This window comes from Mya arenaria, chromosome 5 (genome assembly GCF_026914265.1).
Source record: "Mya arenaria isolate MELC-2E11 chromosome 5, ASM2691426v1".
Classification (NCBI taxonomy): domain Eukaryota; kingdom Metazoa; phylum Mollusca; class Bivalvia; order Myida; family Myidae; genus Mya; species Mya arenaria.
In genome coordinates, this window is record NC_069126.1 from 56,278,514 (window position 1) to 56,291,817 (window position 13,304).

Consider the following 13,304-nt stretch of genomic DNA (forward strand, 5'->3'; position numbering starts at 1 on the left):
AACATGAAGTATATTTACTGCGGCTTGATAATGTTTTAAATCATAGAAATTACCCTGGAAAAACAACTGTTGTTACCTTGTAGTGCTCCTGTTAAAAGTGTTGTTGTTGTTCGAAGGGAGGGGTGGGGGATACTATACAACAAAGATGCTTGCATTTTATTGCAGACCTTTGAGGAAGATTTTTAGAATAAGTGTTACTTCATGCCATTTGTAATTGTTAGATGTTTTTGGTCATACTGATTTATTTATTAGCACTGCTTTATTCCACCCTTGTGTAGTGTGAGTGTCAGTCTTCATTTATAAAATGAACTTTTTATGCTCATTTTTATTAATTGTAAATAGTTTAAAGGATCTGAAACTGTACCAGGAGTATTTGTATCTGGACACATGCATGCCCATTTATAGTCTAGACGTTATGCTTGACAGGTGTCTGTATTAAATTTATACCGAAAAGGTTTCATACTTGACCCGTTTTATAGTGTATTTATTAATGTGTAACATAAAAAGTCCACAAGCATTAATGATTAAATCTCTTGTTTTGACTTATAATTTACTCTCAAGGAAATAGGTTTTCTGTGTGCTTTTCAGTCTGCATGGTTCATTGTTTTACCTTGATAAAATATCTACTAAATATTTTCAAACCCTGTGCCACTTTCAGACCCCTTCCCGAAAGTTATTTACAATATTGGTGGTGTGTAACCTACTGATATCACTGAGTGGATTTTACTACATAAAAGCAGGTGTAAGCACTGTTTAGGTACCCACAAAAGACCCCTTTGTGCTTAACAGGCTTTCAAATGGGTCTTTCATTTCCTTCAGGTCAGGCTCATACTTTTTCTTGAAAAATTACATACTTTCCCTACTTATCTGAAAATAGTTAAAAAATAATAGTATGCTCAAAATGCCCTCAGAATCATAACCAGTAAGCTAACTTTAGTTTAGTTCAGCAAAACCCTTTTTAAACTCTGAACTACATCCACATCACAATCAGTGATTAGTTTCAGTAATAATTTAATTGTTTCAAAACAGTAAGTAAAGAGCCCTTAACCTATACCTATATTTTTGTTATTGGTCACTTGAAAGCCTGTCCATAAGGAGATATACTTACCGTAACACCACTTCATTAACACATACCCAGGCATGTATTTTGGCCAAATAGCATGTTAATATTTAACTTAAACTGCATGTTAAGCCCAAGATTACCAGGTACATGTGAACAAAAGTGGATGCTCTGAGCCATGGTGTGTTGCGATTATAAATTTTAATGAATTCTAAATGCATTTTTGATATTTCTAATACTACTGTTTGCAAATGAACATTGAATGATCTGACCAAAATCTGACAAGTGAACTTCACATCAAATACAACATGTATAGCCCAGTGCGCGAGTTCCTTTTAAGTAAGCATGACTTAATTATACTTAAAGGTGAAACACAAATCAAATGTGCAAAATCAGAACATTTTTGTGCATTAAAATTCCCAATTTTTACATCACTCTTAAGAATGTGCATACATTTACTTGATTGCTACAAGTATTAATATAATTATAATGCCTGTAGCTATAATAACAGCTTTGTCAGTATTGTCCTTTGCTTTACAAAACACTCAAAATGAACTTCTACATTATGTGAAATAACTTATTATTTGTCCCAATGGTACAACAATGTTGGTAATGATTATGTTGTATGTAAAGCATGGAACTTTCTAAAAACTTCATGGTTGCTTTTGACATTTCACAGAAACAAAAAAAAACATGTAGTATGTCACTTTTTCTCTTCTTGGAATATATACTATAAAGTTTTATGTTAAGGACTGTATTACAATCATTGTATCCTGTTGAAATGTGTGTTTTTATTATGTTAATGTCATGTCCAATGAATGTATGTCATGTTTAGTTCTTTTACCTTAATGACCATGTTGCAGTTAAGTTCTAAAAGTAAAAAAAACGTATAGAATTGTTGCCTGCTTTAATTTTTTAGCTTTAGCATTATATATATTGGTGTTATTCAAGATATGTAAGACTACTTGGCAAAATCGTTGAGTTTCATTGGGAGAAAATTATTCACCAAATAACTGGAGATAAAATGTCATTGTTTGAGAAAGAAGCATTTTATGTGGTTTGGCTGTGAACTCAGTAGAAAAACCTCTGTACTTAAAAGGTCATTAAAATTATCAGTTTCAAAACATTTTTGATAGCCTTTTCCAGACAATTTAATCCTTGGGTGTACCTGAATGTCTTGTGCTCAGTAATGTAAAGATAAGAACAGTTGGAAAGTGCTTTATTTTTATTGAAAGTTTGATATTCTTCTATGACTTGAGTGTGTTTATTTAAATCCCCCAACAAACCGAAGGTTTTGGGTGGGGGGAATTGTTTTGGTGTTGTCCATCATTCCGTCTTTGGGTCTGTCTGTCCGGCCCATATCTGAGAAGGAAATGCAAATATAATGTTTTAAACTTGGTCAGAATATTCCCTTTTATGAAATCTCATCCGCTTGTAAATGTGGGCACTCTTGGGATCAAACACTAGGTCAAATATTACAAAAATCTTTGGAACAAGCTGAAGGTATTATTTTTGGTGTAATTATATTTATCAAACATAATCAGAATTTTTTTTTTGATGAACTCTTGCACAAATTTAAAACTTGGTCACATGTAATCAGGTTACTATATATCTAAATTAGGTTACTAGTACAAATCTTAGGTTTATTGTCCGGAACTATATCATCAGAACCATCCCTTGTCAGGCATTAGTCAGATAAAGTTGGTCAGAATGTTCCCCTTGATCAATTCTCAACTGCTTTTAAAACTGTGTCACATGTGGTAAATAAAACTAGGTCAAAAGGTCAAATTTTAGAAATATCTTAGAAAAACACCAGAGACTGGTTCACTATCCCTGAATCTTAACCAGAATGTTTCCCTGTAACTCTTTAAAACTGGGTCACATCTGATGAAAAATTAGGTTTCTAGCTCAAATCTTAGATTTGTTTTGTCCGGAACCATACCATGGTAATAATTGGCCAGATTATGATCAATCTTAGATAGAATGTTAACCTTAACTAGGTCCCATGTGAAATCTTGGGAACATACTATAGACAAAATATATCTGGTCCAATATTTATAAAAACTTAATCAGAATGTTTTTCCTTCATAAAATCCTTCAGTAGTTTGAAACTGGATCATATGAGAAAGGAGAACACTAGGTCAGATATCTTAAAAAAAAAACATGTCAGGAACCAAATATTGGTATTGATTGGTCAGACTTTGTTCAAACTGTAGTAAGACTATAGAAGTTGTTCACATGGGGTCAAAAACTAGGTCATTAGGTCAAATCTTAGAGAAAACTTGGGAACAAACAGATGTAATCAAATATCTATCTGCTCTAATCTTAATGAAACTAAAATCAGAATATGTGCCTCAATAAAGTCTTGGAATAATTTGAAACTAGGTCACATTGGGTCAAAAACTAGGTCATTATGTAAAAATCTTAGAAAAATTAGACAACCTTGCGAACACTCTAGAGGCTTTATTTTTGCAAATCTAAAGCTATGTACGTACACCATATAATATTCTTTTATTTCAAACAGTTGCAATACAAACTCATATGGCATATCCAATGTTCATAAGAGTCCACCACTCTGCAGCCGTATTGCATGTTTTGGTTGGAATATTTCACCAACACTTGATTTCCATTCCATCGTATACTTTGCCTATAATCAGATGGGGATATCAATTCAAGGAATTTACTTGTTTATTATATAATCATGTTGTGAAACTGTTGTTATTATAAATGTGCCATATAATTTTTTAGTTTTACGAAATCCTTTCGATTTTCAGTGCTTTATAAATACGTACATTTACTTTTTTCCGGAAAATAAAATCTTATTTATTGAACAATCAAAATATATTTGAAAGAAAAAAAAAAAAATAATTCTTAAATAATCTTAATGAAATGACATTGGTTAATTACTTGATCTATTTTTGTACTATTATTAATTGATTTTCTTAATTGTTTTTGGCAAACAAATTCTTTTATCAATTTTACAAAAAGATTCATGTATAAAACTTTAAATTAAGATTGTTGTTTGAAATTAACTATTGGTGATTTGTTTGAAAAAAGCTATTTTATTTTTACTTTGAAAGTCTTTGTTCCTAAATATGGTGCCATTTTTGTGTATGTATTTAACATTATATAATTTATAATCTTTCAAAAGACTCAAGTCTGCCCAGGAAAGAAATTACATGGTTTTACAATATATGACTAAGATCAAATTGTAAGAGAAAAAAGATGACTTGCACAAATACCACTTCTTTAATTATGTGGTACTATTCTATGCATGATGAGCTATATCAAGTAAACTTGAAATAAATTAAAGCATTATCCTGGGCAGACTGTAGTTATGTTAGGAATATTAAGCTGAGGATTACTGGATATAAATTGTTTAGAATAATTACACAATGTACATGTACTGTATTTTAGCTTTTTTCTGTACTATATGTATGAAACTTAATGGCATCATCTTTGTCCTTTCTTGTAAACCTGGAAGTAAATTGTTTTAAAAAATATGACTTTGTTGTATATTGCTGGTTTCTGAAATATCTTTGCCTCAACAATGTTTGGCATTGACCTACAACCCTTGGCTTGTCATCGAGCATAAGAAATCTTAATTGTTTTTTGTTTCTTTAATTAAAATTCAAGAAGCTGATGATCTGCCAACAACAATGAGGATTCTAAGCCACCCTTAGTGTAGAAATCTTCAACAGTAATTACAAGACTTTGTATTCACAGAATTTTGATCTAGATCAGTATTGCCTTTATCATTCATGTTAAATTGTACAGACACCTGGTGTTTTGTTTTTTATTTAGATACAAGATCTATTAAACATTTGCTAATTATACCTTGTGTTAGACACCATGATCATGATAGTTGTTAACAAGTGGCATGATGACAAAGTTATTTCTTCAACTACTGGATAGTTGCACCATCTTCCTCAAGGTTTACTGCAGATGTATATGTAATTACTAACATAGAACTTTGGAAGGGCAAGAATTAATTGTGAGTATTACATGTTTTCATTTCTAAGCATGTTTTCATTAGTTTGATTACTAAGCAAGGTGTTGGCTGAAAACCAAAATGTAAGGAGGTTGTTACATTAACTGTTAACTTTAGTCAGAGTTTCTGAAATTATTTTAACAACCTAGCCTGATAAATATTGATGAGTTTAATCATGTGTCATGTACAGAAAAGTATGCAACAAGTCCTCATATCGAACCTTGGGCCCCTTGCTTGCAACCCAGAAGCTCTAACAACTGAGTGAGCCCCCCCCCCCCCCCCCCCCCTCCTCAAAAATACTGTTGACACATAGCAGTTTGTATTGTGATTTTCAACCTCTGAGCTGAAATTTACCCCCAAATTCCCAAACAAGATCAGCCATCGAAATTAACCTTTTGGATGAACAAGCCTGAACTCATATACTGCTACTTGGCATTAAAATTTTTAACAAGCCCTGCTGTATACAACCCATAATTCAAGCAAGCCCAGTGCAGGGCTTGTGGGCTAGTTCAAATTTTGACCACTGCTAGATGGTTATATATAACTATAATGGGCCTCTCCACAATTCTCAGTCTCACTCATTTGCACTGCGTTCCAGTCAAGGCTGCCCATAGGGCACTAAATGTCACAGTCACAGAAAAGTATGCGGTCAACCTGGGGCACCCTGCTTGCAAGAGAGATCCTATACCAGCTGAGCTAACAGCAACTCACACTCTCTGACTTGTACAGTGACAGTCAAATATTAGCTTATTGTTTAATTATTTTCTTTAATAGGTAGCTTTGTTTATGCTAAATTTTGCATGACTAGGTGTTGATGAAGGGGGTGCTGGAAGGAATCCTCCAGAAGGAAGGAACAACAAGTCGAAGGTCAGGAATGATCCGGCAAGCCATACAACACACAGATCAGAACCCCCTGTCTCAACCCAACACAAAGATGCAAAAGCTAAGGAAGCAATGGATAGCCAAAGGTAAAAAATGTTTGCTACCATATACAAAAAAAACTAATACGTATATAATGTGCTAAATGTGGTGTTTTCTTGCACCAGTCTTTCATTCGCTGTGTTGATGTGTCCTCACTATAGTTGATCTTGAAAGTCTTTGCACTGACTGCACTTTAATAGTAATAATACATTATAACATAGTAAAAATATGTTTGGACCTTACTTACCTCATCAACTGCATGTGTTATAAGTCCCTTAGTGGTTTCACCAAATGCTTGTTGTTTCAAAAAGAATGAAAAAAAAATGTTATATGGCAACAAACAACGTCTGTTTTGTCATCCCTACTGAAAAATGCTGGATCCTGGAAGCATGCAAGTTAAGTTTGTGAAACTTTGTATTTAGTGTGATATTTCACACAACTTTGCTTGAAGCCTTCTTTTGCTGGCCAAATATTGTGGTTGCATTATGGCAACAAAAGTTAGTGACAAGATTACACTTATAAAATATGAAAATCTATGGCAACCAATATCATGAAAATACCTCACTTAGTAAAAGAGTATTTGTTCATGGAACTGAACTGAACTGAAGTATGCAAAGAGAGAGTATAGGGAGCTTATTTGATGTTCTTTTCATTGTATATATGTGGTTGCAATGTTTATGAAAATAAGCAAAATACACCAAACACTTCATTATTATACTTTAGAACTTACTATGTCTCCTGTGAAAATGAATTTAAGCTTGCATTCAGATTATGTTTCATGACATTCGAATCATTTTCAAATGGCATTAAAATCAGTATGGGACTGCTGCAGGCATTGACACTAACTTTATTTTCAAAGGATCCTGAAGGAATCACACAAGTTAGTATCAAGTTCCCTTCCTGAAGTCAGGAGTCCCTTTGAGAATGTGATAGTATGGGCTTTTAAAGCCTTCTTTGCCTGTTTTACAGAGAATTCCACATGGCATGCCATAAGGGGTAAAAGGACTGTTAAATTCTTTTATAGTTTTTTTTTTTAATCTATTTTCTTTGTTATTGCTTCTTCGGACTTTCTAAGTAGCAATTGTGTGGTATTTTAAAAAAAAGCATGAAACAAACAAAGAAACATATAGTGACCTTTAAGGGACTAGGCACTAATGTGATGATACAATTTATACATTAAAAAAATTAGAAAGTTGTCAAAAACTTGCATAAAATTGACATCATTGTGTACAACACTTTGAAATGTTACTGATGTATCAAATCGTTTACAACACACATCATTTGCAGTTTTTGCACATTTTTCCAATTCGAAATTTACTATGGTTAATGTGTACCACATAAATCCCAGTAAGTTGGTACATTTATCTGTACTCATAAACAGATTTGATTTAAACTGGGAAACAATTATGTGCTACTTTAAACAGGGAAACACAGATGTCAAGACAGCAACATGGTTTTTGTGTTTACTATTTTAACCATTTAAAGTAATATGTACTATTACTATTGGCCTCCTACTAGCTCGCATTGACAAATCGAGGCTTTCCTGGTATTTGAGAAAATATTGTATTTGAAGATTTTTGGACCATCTGGTGTCTAGCCCCTTCAATATAAGCATTGGTGTGTTGAAGTGGTGTGAATGGTGTTTTGTTTTGTAGTACTGGGTCAGCAGTTTCCAAGAGTGCAATTAATCCTACTGTAGATAAAGACGCCACTGCTGAAGTGACACTTAGGTAATTCAAGTTCTTTATGTATACGTATACTAGGTTAATTTGTGTAAAAATGACCACCTGTGGGTAATATATGTAATATGTATGCCAATCAAATGTATAAGTCATTTAAACATAATTATAATGGACCTATACGTTTTATGATATTTCAGGCCACAGCCTTTGCCCCCAGTTGGACAGCAAGGACATGGAAGAGGCCTATCAGCTAATTTAGGGGATCAATATGATGACATGCCTCTGGTTAGTCAGAAGAATGTTCTCCCACCTCTAGGAGCTGTTGGTGAAGATGGAGAGGTGAAGAAAAGTAAGAAGAAGAAAAGTAAGAAGAAGCGTGAAGAGGACGATATTGTTTAGACAGACTAGAGCAGTTAGTTTGGGATTTTTTTTTTATCTAAGTCTGCATTCTGTGATATTATTCCATATCAATTGTAACTGTTTTGACTAAGAAAATGAAAAGATGTCTTATTAAAATTTAAAATTTCATTGTTTCATGCCATTGAACAATTGACAAAAGAATACAGCAATTACGGTATTCTGCTTCTAGGTCTTAAAGGAAGGAAAACCTTTTTACAAGACTCATGATTTGCTTATTGAGAAAAATACATCATTATTGTAATATTACTTTATACATAGTCTTAGTAGGCGAATTATTTGCCATTTGCAATTATGAAAAATATGCCTGTTGATCTACATTTTGCTCATTTAAGGTACATTCTTTTAATGGTTTTCAACTGGGCAAAATATGAATTGCCATTTAATATCACATTTGATGCATATTTGTTGTAATCTGAGATAAGATCTGTAATTGATATATCTCTTTGGCACAGCTATTACTGCAATTTAAATTATGTTTAAGTTACTACCAAAGATACTACTACAGATATCATTGAGGGAGCATTTTGTGAATTGAATGATAATCTAAATATAGCTACTTAACAGCAATTGTCAAAAAAACAAGGTCAAGTAAAGGCTAGTTATGTGTTTCACGCTTCACAATTTAAGTGCCAGTGTACAGAGGACTATATATAATGTGATATTTATGACAATCAATACTTGAACAAAAGCTATTATGTCACTTCTTCATGGACCATATCAAACTGGCAGTTTATTTATACATATAAAACCTCTCCTACCTACATCATAAGTACAAAACATGAAATATTAAGTCATTATGTAGAATGCTTATGTCTGTTGGCGTGATTGTGTGGAATTCCCCGATTTGTTACATAACAGCCAGTTATTGATTCTAAGCTACTGATGTAATACCTGCAATATTCCCCTACAGAATGTCTGATAAGGTTGCTATTGGCAGAAGGAAGAGATTATTGGAAAAATCATTGTGAATATTACTTTTGTTGTCATCTGGTTGTGAGTTTGGTATCCAAGTGTATAATATATCATCAAGTATTTATTTCCTATACAGACATCAGTGTATTTGATATCATGTTGATGTATATCAAGAGCATAATAATCATTTAAATAATTCTATAGTATGATAATGCCTCACGTCATTTCTTTTGTTTGTACATGTAATGTTATTTGTCATTCAGATCTATCTATATTTTTAGCTAGTCCAGTAATTGTCTAGCCTTGGGGTTGTTGTCGGCGGAAGCATCAGTCTGTTGTTCTGCAAATTGTTCAAGCTATTCAAATGAAACTTGGTACACATGTCGCCCCAAGACATTATACAGCAAGGCTCAGAACTCTGGTTTTAGTAATTGTTGAGCTATGCCCCTTTTTGATTAAAAAAAAACAATATACCAGTGTTTGCGGTCTCTCTGCAGAGCGGTTGTTAAACATTGATCAGTCTGAAATGTTCCTGTATCCGTCCACATGATCTAAGAGTTATGTATGCGCATTTCTTGCTGTGCTTTAAGTATTACTAAGTTATAGTTTTTTTTAGATTTTATATGCTAACATTTTATTTATGAATGATACAATCATGTACATATTTCGATGTTTTGTGCCATACCTATGCTTAAGTCCTCGAGTTATGTATCAAGTCCTGTTTCATATTTCAAATTATTTTGAAATCACATTATGTGCACTTTACTTATGTGACTATTTAGACTCGTTGTGATTTATGATGATGATCTATTGCTTTACTTGCATCTAACCAAGAATTCCAGCAAACATGTTTTCATAAACACTTTGTTAATTCACAGATGTATCTACATTTCTATGATTGTGTTGCTAAATGTTGCTGTTTTGTTAAAATGTTAAATTATACAAAAACATTTGTATAGATACGGATTCCTATAACCAAGAAAATTGAGGAAAATAATGCCAGATAAAAATATATTAGTATAAAAAGTATGTATATATACTAGAGTATCTTTTTACATTGTACAACAATGATTAGTGTTTTTCAATTTATGAATGTGCTGTTTTAGTCCAGAAAACATGTGCTTATTGAGTGCCATAGTTATGTATAACAAATTGTGTAATATAATATCATGTGTGTAAGTTGACAGTTGACAGTTTAAGTTTGTTATTCGTGTTAAAGTTTATTATTCACTATATATGTTTTGAATGTTTTAAAGGCCTTAATGTTGGTTTATAGCTCTTTGAAGGGAACCAAAACACACTTTAAGAAAGCTGTAATAATTTTGATATAAACCACTGCCCTTCACTTAAAAATGTTTTACAACATGTTAGGTATATCGTATATCACTTATAAAGTTGAATATTTTGTAAACAGCTGTGGTGAGCAAAAATAATAATCTTCAAATGCGATAAAAGCATTGTAGTAACCCTTTTTCTACCCATCATAATTTTGTTTCATCAATAAGTGGTAAAATATATGACCATATATAGTTAAACAAATTGTCTATATGAATATGTTTGTTATTTCAATATTGTTGTAGGGAACCAAGAATAGCTTGTAATTATGTGCCTTATAAATTGCTTACCATTGAACTATTTTTTCTTAAAAGGTATTTAAGGTATTCAAAAAGCGACCTAGATATCATTGAGGAAGTATAAATAAGGTTGAATTGGGGAAGAAAATATATGTGCTCTTTATCAGACTTACCTATTTGATATGTCATACGATATGCCACTGAATAATGTTTACCTAAATAATTGAATGGCACTTGACGGCAATTGAAATATTATCAGCTTGCCGAAACCTTATGTATCTAAGAGCCATAAATATTTACCCAGTGTCTTGACGATATGAAAAAAAGCAATGTTAACCCTTTAAAATAGAAAATATGTTAAGCGTAGCCATGTAATGAATGACACTTTTAAGGTAACAATTGAAACCAATTGCAGTGTAATAAACATTGATTATAATCTTTGTAAGACTTTCAAATGATATAATTATGGTAACCAATGATCATATGATTCGGAAGTTTTATCAAACATTAAGTCACAATTTAAGTGTATAACTCGATAATAAGCGTACAATTTGTACTTGACAAAAGGGCAATGTCCAATTTTTATAATGCTGTCCTATCTGGTATAAACATGCATGTTTTATAATTAACAAAATATATGTGAAGTTGTGCATGGGTTAAACAGAATGCCCTATTGTTTTGTAAATTGTAAGTGAAAGAGAAAGAACGAGATATCAGTATACTTGGTTAAGTTGCCCGATTTATTTCACTCAGGAAGTAATATGATATGCGAACAATTTGTAGTAAATATCACAGTCATTGTGAACTATTGAAATTCAATAGCTTGTAGGAATGTTATGGGGATTTCCCCTTGATAAAAAGAGCCAATAAGAAAAGCTCATTCTGTGTGAATAATTTATACCCCATGCTTTGCCAGGTTTATATTCAGCAGGTTTAATGCATCTTTAAAGTTTTATATTAATGTTCAATGTTTGAATACATTATCAAAAGACATGATGAATCAAGTTTCTATATAGCTATTCCTTCTGACCCTAATACCAAATATGTACTTATGTTTGTACGTTGTTTTTTTTGCTGTCTCCAATCTATCAAATGTATGATTCATATTCATGGTGTGCTGTAATTAGAGCCTTTCACTTCGTTTAAGTGTATAGTTCCTGATCTGAAATGTTTTATTAATCAAAATAGCCTTTTTTGTTATGAAACAAGGGTTGTGTTGAGTGCTACTATGATTGTTTTCATTGTGCCATAGTTACGTGAATCTGTGTCATTGCTAAATGTATTTGTTTATTGCCTTGAGAAAGTACGTGCTCAGAGACATAGAAACATGAAGACATCTTGAATAGGGTTTAATTTGATTTAAAGATCAGAATCGACATGCTTTAATATAAAATTATAATATTCACATGTGTATATATATGCATTTAGTATCTAGTTAATTAATTATCTGATTTATGACCTTATGATCTAATTGCCTGGTCTTCTGTTCAACCAATCATTGTTAAATTTTAACTCACGAGGTTTACATTTTTGCACTTTAAAGTGTGCACATCGCATAAGTATCTAAATATCAAGGTGTTAAATTACTTGTATGTTTTTGAGTAATTGGTTTGAATATTTGCAGTGCAGTTAGCCGTTTTAAAATCATTCCTATAAACATTACATTGTTTGTATGTGCATTAAATGCTTTTGTATTCTGTGTTATTGTTATGAATGATTCTTGAATAAAAGTTATCTTTATCTTTTGATTTGTACTTTTTTTAAAGTAACATGTTACTTTATAATACCATAACTGCAATGCATCGTCCTTTTGTATTTTCACTGACGACCATGGCAAATCAGAAGTTGAATCAAAATTATTTAAAATGCGATATACAGGGTCAATGTTAATATATGAAAACTACAGAACGGTCCAGTAGTCGATAGTTGGAATACGAACCCCATTAATGGCACAGGGTCAACACAATGACATAGAACTGAAAAACAATCACAAACCAGAAATTTAGAACAACAAAAAACTCTAAAATCAACACACTGTATGCATAAAACTTGAGGTGATTAGCAAGGATTATTAGGTACCGCCTTTGAAGGGTCTGTAACTCTGTTGAACATAAATTTACAAGGGGTTTAAATTAGTTTGTGTGCACAACCTCACTCTTTAATATCCCAACATTCCTGAATAAAGTAAAAATGTAAATTTATGGTAACTCTTATCAAAGTATGTATGAACTTGAGGAAACTTGAGAATAAAACAATGAATAATAAAACTAAAAAAGTAAACCCCAAGTACTCATATGATTACATTTATTGTTGTGTTAAAGAGTGAGAGTGTGCCTGCTTGAATCATCTTTATGATAGCCACATTGTCTTAAAGTTGATAAGTAATAGCTTTTAAAATGGGGTTTATGCTCCTGGGCTGGTCTTGTCCCGAAGGTTAGTTTTGGCTAAGTTTGTATAAAAATTACTTGTCACGTCTGGGCGTCTATAGCTATTACCAATACAAAAGATCACCCGAGAAAAACATATGCATGTATAGCAATACATACATTAAGAATACAACCTACGTTTTCAGCCTATGAAATTGCAGATCATTAAGAATTTCAACTTACGCGTGTAAACTTAAAAGGTTCAACCCACTGCCACTCATACAATACACAATCCATACGTCAGATTTTGCTTGGACAATGTATCAGCCAATGAGGTTGTATTTTAAGTCAGTTAGATAACCTGAATTAAAATCTTAA

At 32.3% G+C, this 13,304-nt stretch overlaps 1 protein-coding gene across 8 annotated transcripts in view; it reads left to right on the plus strand.

Annotated features, from left to right (window-relative positions):
• The window catches only part of LOC128236126 (mucin-5AC-like), a 144,446-nt gene extending 132,144 nt beyond the window's left edge, over positions 1-12,302 (plus strand). For 7 of the 8 annotated variants that reach the window (XM_052950990.1, XM_052950989.1, XM_052950991.1 and 4 more), the window contains 3 exons: positions 5,860-6,019; positions 7,628-7,702; positions 7,852-12,302. In XM_052950990.1, the coding sequence (XP_052806950.1) occupies positions 5,860-6,019; positions 7,628-7,702; positions 7,852-8,053 (437 nt within the window). In that variant the 3' untranslated portion in view covers positions 8,054-12,302. The remainder of the gene's footprint in view (positions 1-5,859; positions 6,020-7,627; positions 7,703-7,851) is intronic. The other variant, XM_052950998.1, reaches the window with a different exon arrangement.
• The last annotated feature ends 1,002 nt before the right edge of the window (positions 12,303-13,304 follow it).